Here is a 14,385-nt window from a genome sequence, read left to right on the forward strand (position 1 = left end):
GAAAAGCACTTTTACACTTTCATGCCTTTCCTAAAATAACTCTACCATCTCTCTAGATCCAAATTGAATGCAATCTGTTGCAGGAAATCTTTTCAGAATCTGTTCATCCCATCATTTCTAAGCTCTCTCTAGATTTTCCAACCTTCCATCCGCCATAATGAAAGGTGTCATGCTGTAGGAGTTTAGTTGGATAATCCAATTGAATTGGATTATCTAGTCCAAGGCTGGTGTCACGGTGGGAAGTGGCTGGACGCAGGAGGGGGGGGTACATAGATGTGTTTCTCACACTGAGGCCCATAACAACGTGCATCAGCATCCCCAGGAGTAGAGGTTAAGTGTGCAGTTTTTCACCCTCATCCCTAGAAATTATAATTAAGTCCACCAGGGTGGGGCCATAAAATTGCATTTTAAACAAACACTCAGATTCCTTGGCATCTTAAGTTTGGGAAAGAATTGCTACAAAATATTAAGTCTACTTGAAATAAGTGCTTCTGCCAGCTGCAGTTTGCTCATGGAACTTTACAGTATATTTGTATGAGTGAAAACTTGAGAACTCCTGTTCACGGATTTTCTTATAATGTTATATTTAGTCCACGATGAGCTTTGTTTCCAACTTAGGTTTCACAATTTTGTTAATGGAAAACATTTACTCCTGATAAGTAAAAATGTGGATTCTTTATGTGCGCGTGCTTGTGTGCGTGCATAGGATTGTGAAGTCATGTGTAACTGTCAGTGTAGGTATCGTTTCGAAGTCATTCTTGTTGCTTAAAATATTGTGTGGTCCATTATCAGTGCGGGAGGTGGGGGAAGTGGAGGGGAAGGGGACTCACATTTTATAATGTCTGACAAACGGTACTCACTGAAAAACAAGTTTCTCACAAGGTCTATTAATGCACCTCAGCTACATGTAATGTTTTGCACTGTTTTTTTCCTTTTGTTCTTTTCTTTCTTGCCTCTCTCCCTCCTTTCCCTCTTTCCTTCTAACAGACTGGACCATGGACTATGGCTTTTGTTGATTAATGCTTTTCATTAATCAGCCACCAAAACTATTTTTCATCACTGGTGTCTGTTTGGTAAAAGGCATTGTCCTACTCACAACATCCTGAAAGAATCGCTTCCTTATTAAACTTGTTCCTTGAGTCTTGAGTTTGGATCAATGTGAACGGTTAGTCATCCTTATGTTGAAATAAAATAAATGTATCGTATGCCAAAAAGCTCAGAAATTTTTTAAAAATGAGTTAAGAACTGGCAGTAGACATCCTTTCAGCACCATTTTTACCCTTTGGTCTTAAACTGCCCAACCTAGAAGCCAGCTGGGAGAAAACAGTGACTGGAGGATTTCTGTACACTGCACTCTCCCCTCATCTTCATGTGTCATTGCTGTGCATGAAATAGATTGGGTATGTCTTTCCGGGTGGATTTATTCTCTTAAAGCATTAAAGAAGCTTTGATGTGATGTTAGTGGGTTCTGATCTCACTAACCTAAAGGAAAGCTTGCCTTCTCTAGAGGTCTAGAGAGCTATCCTAAGAAAACCCTTCTTAGTACAAATGAATTCTTAGGACATGTAAAAGGACCCTGCCTGGATATCTGCATATTCATGGTTTCTAATGGCAGCAGTGAGATAGGGACCAATTCAGCCAAGTGTCATTTCTATCTGTGGCTATAAAAGGGTCATCCCATTCTTCTAAATGCTACTGTTTGCACATTTCTTCTATGCACATTAATTTTCCTTGCTCAAAAATATTTTCAACTAAAATATTCTTTACGTTGTAAAATCCAGTTTGGGAAACTATCCCTTCATGGATGACTCTAAAGCACCTGCATTTTTCTTTTTTGCCATGACACTGGTCTCTGTTCCAATTCTCTCTTAGTGAACACTATTCCTACCACTCTTTAAATTTTATTCCCTAAAAAACAAGCTTCCCATTTCCATTCATTAGAAATCCTGTTGACATGACTCTTCATGAAAAGGAATTCTGAACTTGAAACTCTAAGATGATCTTGAGGTTCTTATATTATGGAGAGGGGATGCCTATCAACAATGTAGATTTGGGGGATCTATCCAAGTAAGAGAAATCAGTCTCCAGGGAAGGGCCCAGAAATCTGGATATTTAACTTGTTCCTTCTTGGTTCTTATGCATACTAAACTTTGAGGACAGTGCGTCTAGAGCAAGCACTAGGGGTAGTATTGATTTGGAAAGAACATTTGATATGTAGTCAATAGACTTTTAATTGCTAACATCATGGATATAGGTGATATTTAGTCCCTCTGAGTATCAATTTCTTTTATTTTCAACATTAGTGTAATACATTTTAGAATACAATGTTATGGAAAAGATTATATGAGGCAGTGGGGTTTTTGCTTGTGTTTTCACTTTGCAAAAAGCGTGCATAACTAGAGAAATAATCAGTGTAAAAAAACAAAACCCACAAGAATAAGGTTGCAGAACACCGACACCATAAGATTTAGAATATGTGAAATTTTACTCATTTAGACATTAATTCACTTCCGGCCTCTAACCTGTACTTGCAAATATTAAATTAGTAGTTAACAGGAATGTAGTGGCACTCCATGGTGTCAAACTAGGGCTGCCATTGTAGGGGGAAAAAAATAAAATAATAAAAATTTAAAACTAAGGTAATCCACTATGATTTTCTACCATTTCTATTTGTTCTCTTAAAAAAGGAAAATGGTCCAAAATATTTCCTATTCTATATTCTCTCACAACTAGAGCTTACTTCCTGACATATGTCTTTTAAAAGTCACTCATGCATCCTACTTCCCATTCGTCATCACTGTGGTGAAAGTACAGACAAGAGAATTTGCATTTAAAAAAATCTTCCGCCACCACTCATATTCTTCTGAAAGGAGGAGACTCAAAGCTGCTTCTTTTGTATTTCATAGCCCAGTGGAGGATCATACTCTCTTTCCTGGGTAGCAAAAGCTTTCCATGCCTTAATCCAGCATCAGTGTGGGAGGGAGGAGGCTTTAGAGCCATCTGCTGTCTCTTATTTGACATCAACTTTTCCCCTTCCTCTAAGTTTTACTCTGGTTGATAATTATGGTGATTTTTAAAATCTTGAAACTTGCCAATATCATGTTCATCCATTGACTGGAATGGGACAGAATCCCACTGTCACTTAATTTAAGCCAAGTTATCTAACCTCTCTGCCTCAAAATCCTTCATCCATAAAATGAAGGAGTTGGTCTATGCGAGCCATACGAGCTCTTGGAGTTGTAAAAACCTTTCAGGTTTTTTTTTTTAAATTTATTTATTTATGGCTGTGTTGGGTCTTCGTTTCTGTGCGAGGGCTTTCTCTAGTTGCGGCAAGCCGGGGCCACTCTTCATCGCAGTGCACGGGCCTCTCACTATGGCAGCCTCTCTTGTTGCGGAGCACAGGCTCCAGACGCACAGGCTCAGTAGTTGTGGCTCACGGGCTTAGTTGCTCCGCGGCATGTGGGATCTTCCCAGACCAGGGCTCGAACCCGTGTCCCCTGCATTGGCAGGCAGATTCTCAACCACTGCGCCACCAGGGAAGCCCCCCTTTCTGGTTTTAAGAGAACTGTGACATGGAATATTCTCCCACACCACAGAGTACGTGATAATATCTAGATCTGTGGCTCTTTTCTCTGATCTCTCTCTCTCTCTCCTGCTTTCCTGCAATATTTCCCTGTTACAAAGAGCATTAATTTGGCTTGAAGCTGCTCCAATGTCATAGTGTTCCAGGTGGCTCTGTATCTCAGCCCTGCTGCACTGACCCACAGGCTTGGCCAAGTGTGGAAATTGGCATGACAGGAGTCACAGAGGGAAAGTGCCTGAAGCTGGTTCTGAGAACTCTATTCCTAAAAACTTTATCTATGGGTAGAAAGACTGGGTGGGGGCCTGGAGACAAGAATCACTAACCTCCTTGCTAGGGGGATATGGTGGCACTCTGCAAGCTGTGGTTGGGCGTGGGGAGGGGTCCAAAATAGGATTTATTCGCTCACTTGTTTACAAGCCTAACTTTGTGGACTCTAAAGTAGCCTAAGAAGTATAATTTGAGGGTCACAAAAGCCCCCTCCCCTCATGTAGTCCCTCAAAGAGCCCTCCTGTGATCCCTGTAAATATTACTTTTTCTGGCCACATCTTCAAAAATTCAAATATGAAGAGGACTAAGGACCTCAAGCCTTTCATATTGTTAATTTCAATGAGATTAATTTCTCAGACCCTTTGTTTAAATATAAACCTCCATGGAGAATGGATTACTTGACCTATTAACAGCATTCGAGCAAGTTGATGCCAGTGTGTTTTCTGACACACTTTTTCCCACAGGCTTCCAGGTCACCACACTTTGCTTTTCCTCCCAGCCTCATCCTCATTTGCTGTTTCTTCCTCTTCTCCATGACTTCTTAACTTTGGAGTGACCCACAGCCTTGGGCCTTGGTTATCCTCTTCTCTCCATCTAAACTTACTTCCTTGCCACATCACAATATATACAGAATACTTTTTTTTAACCTCTTTGTAAATAATGTAGAAAAGCGCAGTGTTTACAGCGTGGTTTCTCAGTCTCAGTACTATGGACATCTAGGGCCAGGTAACTCTTTGATGTAGGAGCTGTCCTGTACATTTTAAGATGATTAGCAGCATCCTTGGCTACTACCCACTAGATGCTAGGAACACTTCCCCCAGTTGTGACAGCTAGAAATGTTTCCATACATTGTCAGATGTTCCCTTGGGGGCAAAATCACCCCCCCCATAAACCACTGATTTAGAATAATTGGGGGTAAAACAAAAAATCCTTCAATAATGCATATTATAAGCCTTTCACTAAATTTGGCCAATTCTTTTTTTAAAGTTTATATCTCTTAAAGTTATAAGAATCTGAATAACAACAACAAAAGAGTCAAAAATAGAATCTATAAGCCAGGTTCTGGTTTGGGGATAAAATAAGCTTGTGCCAGGTAGGAAACAGAAGAAAATGGATTTCATCTTGTCTTTAACCCTACATCATTATTGGTTAAAAAAAAAAAAAAAAAAAAATCTTGCTTTTAAAGCATCAGTAAACAGTATCCTAAATTAAGATTCGAGTTTAGCTCTGCCATTTCTTGCCAATTGCATCCTTCTGAGAAAACTAAGTTTTGAAAGAGTTAATTCACCCAAGTTCAGGTAACTAGTCAAATCATTTATTTCTCAGTCCTCCACATTCCTACCTCTAAGAATCAGAGATAATTCAGGTGAATTGTCACTAGAAGTTGTAAAGCTCTTAACACACGTAAGTTTGTACTGTTATCTGCATTCAGAGATGAAAGAACCAAAAGTTAATATGGGATGCGGAGGTCTTCAGCTAAGACTGCCAGAACCTATACCTAGCAGCTCTCTTCTTGCCCACATGTACTCAATTTTCTTTGCATGAAAAAAAAACAGGCCACCCTTCCCTCTGTCCTCCTTTCCCCTCAACATTTTTTGCTTAAAACATCTACCAATCACGTCCTTTTAACCATAAATGAACATAGATGCCATCATTTACATTATTTAATAATTTTAAATTAGAAGAGTAATACATAGACTTGATTTTAAAAATGTCCAAAATGGTACCTATTAAAACTATGCTATGGTCCCACCTTTGAACTCGGCTCCCCTCCTCAGATTTAACCACTATTAACTGGTATTTTATGTCCTTACAGAAATTTCCTTTGCATATGCAGCTATGTATTTGTGTGTGTAAATGCGTGTGTGTAGTGTGTATGTAGCCTTTAAACAATTTTAAATTTGTACCTTTAATTTTTGTTTACATAACAGTATATCTTAGAGATCTCTTCATATACGCATGTTTGAATTTACCACATTCTATTTTACAAGCTACAGAGTATCCGGACTGTAAAACTGTAATTTATCTCATCAGGTCATTATTGATGAGTAGGTGGTTTCTAGTTTTTGGCTATTACAATAGTTCAATAAATAGGTTTAATGTCAATGTTTCATGATTGTTGTTTCCTTTTTGATAAATGCTCTGAGCCTTAATCTTTTCTTTTAAAAGAATAAAGTTTGGCTGTTGAGGGTCATATTATTGAATAAATAGGCCAAATGGAGAGAATGGGCACAAAACAATATATATTTTAAAGAACTTAAGAAATGCTTTATTATTTCCTTAGAGTCAACATTGAATAAAGGAGAGAGGAAAGGAATTTGCAAAACAAAAACTTGACAGAGTCCAATCTTTCCAGGATGGATTTAAAAAATAGTTGCCAAGACAAAATGAGCTTTGGAATTTCAGCCTTCTAAACCTCAGTGGCAATTTACTTATTATGGCATACCTATCACGATTTATTCTCAGATTTTTTCTTAGTAGTATTGAGTGACTCTAATAGGGGTTAGAATTAGTCCTTGAAAATGCATGGAGATAATGAAAACGGGGCCATAAAGAACAATAGAGGTTCCCCAGGTACTCTTTGTGATATAAAGGTTATTCCTGAAGATCATTCAATGTTTCTTTTAAGCTTTTTAAAAAGTATCTCCATGATACCGCCATTTGAAACACACCATAGTCTCACAACTTAAAACCTTCCTTGTCAGACAGGATACAATCATCTCAGTTACCTTGAACTGTGCAACATGTCTGCTATTACAGAATGATCAATAAATGCAGATGTATTGGGGATATATTTCCATATGGTATTTCAGATGCGGAGCCTTTGCTTACGAAGGATTACTTTAAATTTTAGAGGAAAGGCAAAAAATAAGTACATATTTCCAACACAGGATAACTCATTTATTTTTCTGGCTTTGGGAAGCAGGATGTGTACATCCTTTGGTGCTTGTTTGTTTGTATTTTTGTTTTTTGTTGTTTTATTTTGTTTGTATTTTTTTAAACATCTTTATTGGAGTATAATTGCTTTACAATGGTGTGTTAGTTTCTGCTTTATAACAAAGTGAATCAGCTGTACGTATACATGTATCCCCATATCTCCTCCCTCTTGCGTCTCCCTCCCACCCTCCCTATCCCACCGCTCTATGTGGACACAAAGCACCGAGCTGATCTCCCCGTGCTATGCGGCTGCTTCCCACTAGCTATCTATTTTACATTTGGTAGTGTATATATGTCCATGCCACTCTCTCACTTCGTCCCAGCTTACCCTTCTCACTCCTTGTGTCCTCAAGTTCATTCTCAATGTCTGCGTCTTTATTCCTGTCCTGCCCCTAGGTTCTTCAGAACCTTTTCTTTTTTTCTTTTTTTTTTTTTAGATTCCATATATATGTGTTAGCATACAGTATTTGTTTTTCTCTTTCTGACTTCTTTAACTCTGTATGACAGACTCTAGGTCCATCCACCTCACCACAAATAACTCAATTTCATTTCTTTTTATGGCTGAGTAATATTCCATTGTATATATGTGCCACATCTTCTTTATCCATTCGTCTGTCGATGGACACTTAGGTTGCTTCCATGTCCTGGCAATTGGAAATAGAGCTGCAATGAACATTGTGTTACATGTCTCTTTTTGAATTATGGTTTTCTCAGGGTATATGCCCAGTAGTGGGATTGCTGGGTCGTATGGTAGTTCTGTTTTTAGTTTTTTAGGGAACCTCCATACTGTTCTCCATAGTGGCTGTATCAATTTACATTCCCGCCAACAGTGCAAGAGGGTTCCCTTTTCTCCACACCCTCTCCAGCATTTATTGTTTGTAGATTTTTTGATGATGGCCATTCTGACTGGTGTGAGGTGATACCTCATTGTAGTTTTCATTTGCATTTCTCTAATGATTAGTGGTATTTAGCATCATTTCATGTGTTTGTTGGCAATCTGTGTATCTTCTTTGGAGAAATGTCTATTTAGGTCTTCTGCCCATTTTTGGATTGGGTTCTTTGTTTTTTGTATATTGAGCTGGATGTGCTGCTTGTAAATTTTGGAGATTAGTCCTTTGTCAGTTGCTTCATTTGCAAATATTTTCTCCCATTCTAAGGGTTGTCTTTTCATCTTGTTTATGGTTTCCTCTGCTGTGCAAAAGCTTTTAAGTTTCATTAGGTCCCATTTGTTTATTTTTGTTTTTATTTCCATTTCTCTAGGACGTGGGTCAAAAAGGATCTTGCTGTGATTTATGTCATAGAGTGTTCTGCCTGTGTTTTCCTCTAAGAGTTTTATAGTGTCTGGCCTTACATTTAGGTATTTAATCCATTTTGAGTTTATTTTTGTGTATGGTGTCAGGGAGTGTTCTAATTTCACTCTTTTACACGTAGCTGTCCAGTTTTCCCAGCACCACTTATTGAAGAGGCTGTCTTTTCTGCATTGTATATTCTTGCCTCCTTTATCAAAAATAAGGTGACCTTGTTTGTCTTTTTAACCATCGATAACATGGCATATTTATTGGGACTTAAACTGTCTTTAAAGAGAAACAGCTCTAATTGGCAGAAAAAAGCGTAGTAATGTACTTCTTAATGTTGCATAATTGCCTTTACAAAATTATCCCCTAAAAATACTCATTATAAACGGGGCATTCAAAAAATGCCATTCATTAACTTGAAAATAAAATTATAATTACAATTACAAAGCTTTGAGCCGATTCTGTTAGGAGGGTTGCATGCTAATTGCACAGTTTAAGGCTTCTAATTTAATATTAGTTAAAAAGGTGATAATCATCTGAAGGGAAGCACGTAAGAAGAGTTGAATGGTTGGGATGTTAAAAAGTAGTTTCCTTTCTGCTGAGCTGTCACACTGGATTACAAAGTAATACAGAGTAAAATTCCTGTGCATGAAAATAGGTCTTTATTTGGGTCGGGGTGTAGGGGAATGTCCGTTTCCCTATGCAGTCACAGTGGGGGAGCAAATTTGACAGCAGAGACTGCGAAGACTTTCCGAGCTGGGCACGGGCTGGTCTGTGTACCAACAGCCTCGTCAACTGCAGACGGAACTGCAGCATCCCTTCCTGCAGTAGCGCATCAGCCATTGGCTCGTTGGTGACACGTGACTGACAGAGCCTTTTCTGTGTGTTTTCTCGCCCATCTGTGTGCAGGGCACTGATAGGCCAGGCTGATGCGCAGGCAATTTATCATCTTGATCTCCCACTGAGTCAGGGAGCTCTCCTGTCACCAGTATTGATTTCAGAGGATGGACTAAATTTCCTAGGATTTCCATTAAGAATTAAGAAAAAAGCTCTAAGCACGCAGGGTAGCCAGACAGACATGGATATGAGATGGCACTGTGAAAACTCGCAGGTAGCTTCTTCTATCACAGCCGGTGCTCAGCACAGCTTAGAACTGCAGCATGCAGGGTTTAAGATACCAGAAGCCTAAGAACAATAATAATGAAAATAAGAATAAACTCTTTTGGATAAACTAATTTTAAGATTTATATTAAAATGTTTCTTCTTGGAGATTGCATGTCAAATTTATGCACGCTCTGTATGAAATGTAGAAAGGTTGTTTTAAATTTTTAAATGTCCTTAAACCCTGAGCATGGTTGCTTCTACTGTTGTTTGTTGCGTGAGCTTCAGAGGTTTATGAGCATGCTTGTGGCAGAAACAACCAAAAATTGTGGGGTGTGTGTTTATATATATGTATTAAGTTGATTCGAGTAAAAGCATGAATAAAAGCTGCTTTCAATACTTGCCAGACTGCTTTATTATTGTTAGTGACTTGGTGATTATTTTGCCTAAATATGCTTAGATTCTGACCATGCATGCTTTTGTGGCAGAGTGGGTTTTCGTTGAGAATTCGTAAAGGTGTAATGTGTGAATTAAATGTATGTTTGGTGATGCAGAAAATGTATTAGTGATTATTAAACCTGATTAATTAATGGAAATATTTCACGATGGTAAGATTTGAGTAACATTTATTTACACTAATTCTGCTTACTGAAAAAAAATGCATGTCTGGGATTAATGAACGTTTTTATATTTTTGAAATATAAATTTCGATTATTCCAAAGACAGTAAGATTTCAGTTTTTAAAAATGCATCCGAGGTGAGAGAATTAGAAACATTTTTTTGGATTTTAGCCTAAGAGAGGATTCTAAAAGTGCTGTTTGCGTATTCGAGACATCATGTGCATGTTCATGAGTGTGAATTCTTCGGATAATTGTTTGATAGTCTCCTAGCTATCCTTATTCTCCTGAAGAGGGGAAAAGCCTTGGCATTCAAGTATTTCCTAGGCCCATGGGAATTAGAGCCAGCAAAAGCGAGAGTATGGCCAGATGGGATTGGCATGCTTGGCAGGGAGAGGAGACAATAGGCGGGGGCGGAGCAGATGGAGAACAGAAGGGGTTGAATCTCAGAAAAGAGGAGGGGGGGAGGGGAGGAGTGGGCTTAATAGTGAAGGAAGCCTGGCCCCTCTTTTCAAGGGAACTTCTGATTGCATCTTCCTTTAATTATGAGATAGAATGTCATGTCTGTTGTGACAACTATTTTTCATTGAATTAGGTAACCCCTGCTTCATAGATTAGGAAAGAAATCCCATGAACAGAAGGTGCTTTACCAGATTATAAACGGTGTGCTATTTGTTGTTGTTTGTAACCTTTTTCTCTTTGCCATATTCAGGAAAAGTATTCAATAGGAGCAAAATTCAAATTAAGCTGTCATATTATTTGAGTCATTTGTATCTAAATATAAATATGGCAGTAACTACTAAACTTATTTATCAGACTTTAACGATTCAAGCATCAGTAGGGGTTGCTGACTTTTTCCCTAAGTAAGCTTTGAATTATGAAAACATTAGGAGCTCATGCTGACTAATCTACTGTTATTTTACTTCTGGCTTATAAATAGATGTTCATTTCTAGAATAACTTTAAATGTTTTATTTAAGTATTTGTTGAGTTTATCATGAAGGCTGGGGGCTTGACCAATGCCCAGTTCAAATTCTGCAATGAAATTAATCAAGCCTTCTGTCACCCAAGGGCACAGTCTTTGCCCAGAAGGGTCATAGGACTGAAAAAGAATGAAAAATCAATTTACTTCTGAATTCTATGATTTCAATGATTATTTCAAAATTCTAAGGTGAACCCAGACAGTTTCCAGTCCTAAGTACAACTGAATTTTACCAAAATCATGCTGCCAAAATGTACCAATGAAACACAAATTTTAAAAGTTTAAGTACACATCTCTTACTCTGTGGGTCACCCACAGCTCTCTTAATCATTTGGTTGGTGGACCTTGTGTATGGAGAGAATTTCCATTTTCCAAAGGAAATTTAGCCATGTTGCATGTCTCTTTTGACTGCCTCTTGAACCTTGGCTTGACAAGGAATTATGACCTAGATAAAGTGAATGAAAACCTTTACCTTTAATATCCCGAGATACATTTAGGATAATTTATTCAAATCATTTATATTGATTTTCCCAGAGTTAACGAATGAGACCAATTTCTTATACTTTCTCCAGTCCTTTTCTTCCAGTGCCCTGTTCTTAGAAATTAAAGAGTCCACTAAGCAGCAAAATTCTCCCCACTTGGCAAATTCCCTCTAACGTTTTTAGAAAGAAATAGTGCCCACAGACAGATCTTTGGATAGACATTTATGTTTTGGAGAGTTGACTGGTGTTCATTAAGCAAGATAACCCAGTGTTAAAGAATAAATATTTTCACTGACTTTGCGCAGTCAAGTTGCCTAATATGCGAGTGCCACGTTCTCCTTCTGTAGAATGAAACTAGAAGAGCCCTGAAGTGGTATTAAATGTCTGGTCACAGTAGCATTTGGGGTCAACTGCCAAGCAAATTTCTCACCAAGACATTAACCAGGAAATGCTTACATATTTACGAAGTAATTAGTGATGTAGCATTGCATATTAAGGATGTTTTGGGTAGTTATGATGAAATGTTACTGTCTGTGTGCGTTCCACATGCTCCTTTAATTTACAAAATGTGCTCGTTCCACAGCATCTGGGTGCATTTATAAACTACAAGTGCAATCAATTAACTATATGATGGATGCGGTAGGCAGATTGCTAATTGATGGGAAAAGCCCTTTTAGCTTATACTTTGTAGTTTTCAAATGGGAAAATAAAGTATGTAGCCAAGAACTTTCAGTCTTTGCCTATATTAAATGTAAATGTTTCAAGACCTAAGCTTACACTCTGCCCATTTGGAAAATAACCCATTTGAAACAAGATTTTGCCGTGTCAAAATTAGTGCTCTTAATTCCAGTGTTATAAGCACCAGCAAGATATAGGTGAACAGAGTTAGTGGATATTTAATTATACTTAGACCAAGTGGTGCTTTTTATTAATTCAGTCTTCTTTTTCACTTCCCGTTTCCTCTACTCCCAGTACTTTATTCCTCTGCTGCTTTCCCTGTCTGTGGACTCAAATGCCATTTGTTCCAGACCTCTATTACTAAACAGAAACAATAAACTATATATAAATTCAGCAGAATATAATGACACCAGGTTCTGCTCATACATTTTTGTGTATATTTAGGCTTTGAATGTCATTGATTTCTATGAAGGTTACCATATTGACCCAGAAAGATTGATTTTATTTTCTGCTATCTTATTTACATTTACTTGATAGTTGATACTTGAATCTCCTGAAGGCTCCCTTCCCTCATTACTCTAGCACAGAGAATGGAGCCAAGCACAACATATCGAGTAGATAGGCAATTTCCAGTATACACAATAACTGGGGAGGATCACAGACAGATATAAACCCATGGGTATCTCTAGTGTCTCACAGAAAATTAAGACAGCATATAAGTCTAAACTAAATAATAACCATGAAAAAGCAAAAATATATGAGAGAGATTTTCTAGTTTTGTGTCATAAATTATGTGTGATTATCACTACACACTTTCATTTTCCCCTCAAATTTTCACCCTCATTTGAATTCACTTGATTATGCGTTGGGAACTATCTGAGAACTATTTCCCCCCCAAAAATCAATTATACATTTTTGTTTTCATTGTTGTGAAAAAAAATATTTATATATATATATATATGGGGAGAGAGAGAGAGACTGCAGATTAAGCCACAATTTAATTGTTTTCCTGATAGCAAAAAAGGCTCAAAAAAGTTTTCTTACTATTTTCCCATGACTAAATGCAATGTCTTTTGCTATAAAGGCTTCAGGCTTCATTACCTTAGGTATTGCTTAGTTTAAAAGACAAAAACTTCATATAATGATGGGAATGACTTGAATATTATTTAGGGGACCAAAAGAAATCAGTCTCTGAAAGACATCGGTCCTGGAGTCTGTATGCTCTCATGTTTGTTTCCACGACTTTTTTATTTAAACATGACAGGTTTTGTAGGGCTACAATCTTGACTGTAAGCATATTTCAGACCAAAAATATAATTACATAACCTCACAGCCTAGATTTACTAGTAAATTCATAGATGCTATGGGGGTTTAGTGGTGTTGGCAAATGCCTTCATCTGTCCGACCTCTTCACATTTTTCAAATTAAAAACTCTACTACAGCTTCAAAGACAATGCTGTCCCAATCAATCTTCCATTGAAATGAATTTTCTTATAATTAAAAACTATTTATTATATATACAAAATATAGATTACATATATAAATACTATGTATGTATAATAATGTATGTATATAACTAAGACTGCCTTTATGACTTCAGAACACTATTTTATTGTCAAATCGAAAAGTTTGCATAGAATTTTGATATTTTTTTGAAGCTCCTTATTTTGGAGTTGCATAGATATAGCCCCAGGCAGCAATTCTCAATGACCCATGTGTGAACTATCTACATAATGGATTATCTTGCATGACCAGATGTGTTCTCTAGACCACTTAACCTCCCATGGGCTGAAAAATCATTGTGTTCCATCATGTGCCATGACTTCTCTCAATTAACACGGTTAGATTTGAGTGAATCACCTATCCATTGGGTTTGTAGTAGGACTACAATATTTTCAGAGTTGAATGTGGTGTGTGTATGAATATGTGTGTCTGCATAAAACACTGCTAAATATTTAGCTGCTACATAATAGTTTACATAGAAAAACTAGAAATTTCAGGGTAATAGCTACTCTTGGGTTTGCCAAGAGTTTTCTTAAGCCTTCAAGAAGTATACCATCTCTTTCCAGAATGTTGAAAATTATAATATATAAGCATGTATCTCAGTGTTTTTTTGGTACATTTAATAGTTAAGATCTGTTAAAATATCTACCGATTGATAGATCAGTAGATGCTTGATGTCATGGGTGACTCAAAGGAAAATAAGACACTTGCTGCCTTAAAAGTCCAGCTGAGGAGAAAGGACAAACACATATAAAACTAGAGAGGTATTGAAGGCTGAATAATTTCACCCTATAGTCTCAATTAATGAACACGTTTTTGCTGAGCATCTATTACACACTTCATGGTAGCTTAGAGAAAGGAGAGTTCAATAAGGGCTAAGTAGATGCTCTGATGTTTTTCTGCTGTATGTTCTCTGAATTTGTTTGAGCAGCCCTAGTTAT

The 14,385-nt window shown here is 37.4% G+C and overlaps 1 protein-coding gene across 19 annotated transcripts in view; it reads left to right on the forward strand.

The window, feature by feature from the left end:
• The window catches only part of NRXN1 (neurexin 1), a 1,115,884-nt gene that overhangs the window by 1,052,382 nt on the left and 49,117 nt on the right, over positions 1–14,385 (forward strand). The window contains exon 1 of one of the 19 annotated variants that reach the window (XM_028168476.2): positions 9,062–9,193. The exons of the other annotated variants lie outside the window; for them this stretch is intronic. Coding sequence (XP_028024277.1) covers positions 9,161–9,193 — 33 coding nt within the window. The 5' untranslated portion in view covers positions 9,062–9,160. Of the gene's footprint in view, positions 1–9,061; positions 9,194–14,385 lie in introns of those variants that run through there. 19 annotated transcript variants of the gene reach the window in all.

This window comes from Balaenoptera acutorostrata, chromosome 12, assembly GCF_949987535.1.
Source record: "Balaenoptera acutorostrata chromosome 12, mBalAcu1.1, whole genome shotgun sequence".
Lineage (NCBI taxonomy): Eukaryota > Metazoa > Chordata > Mammalia > Artiodactyla > Balaenopteridae > Balaenoptera > Balaenoptera acutorostrata.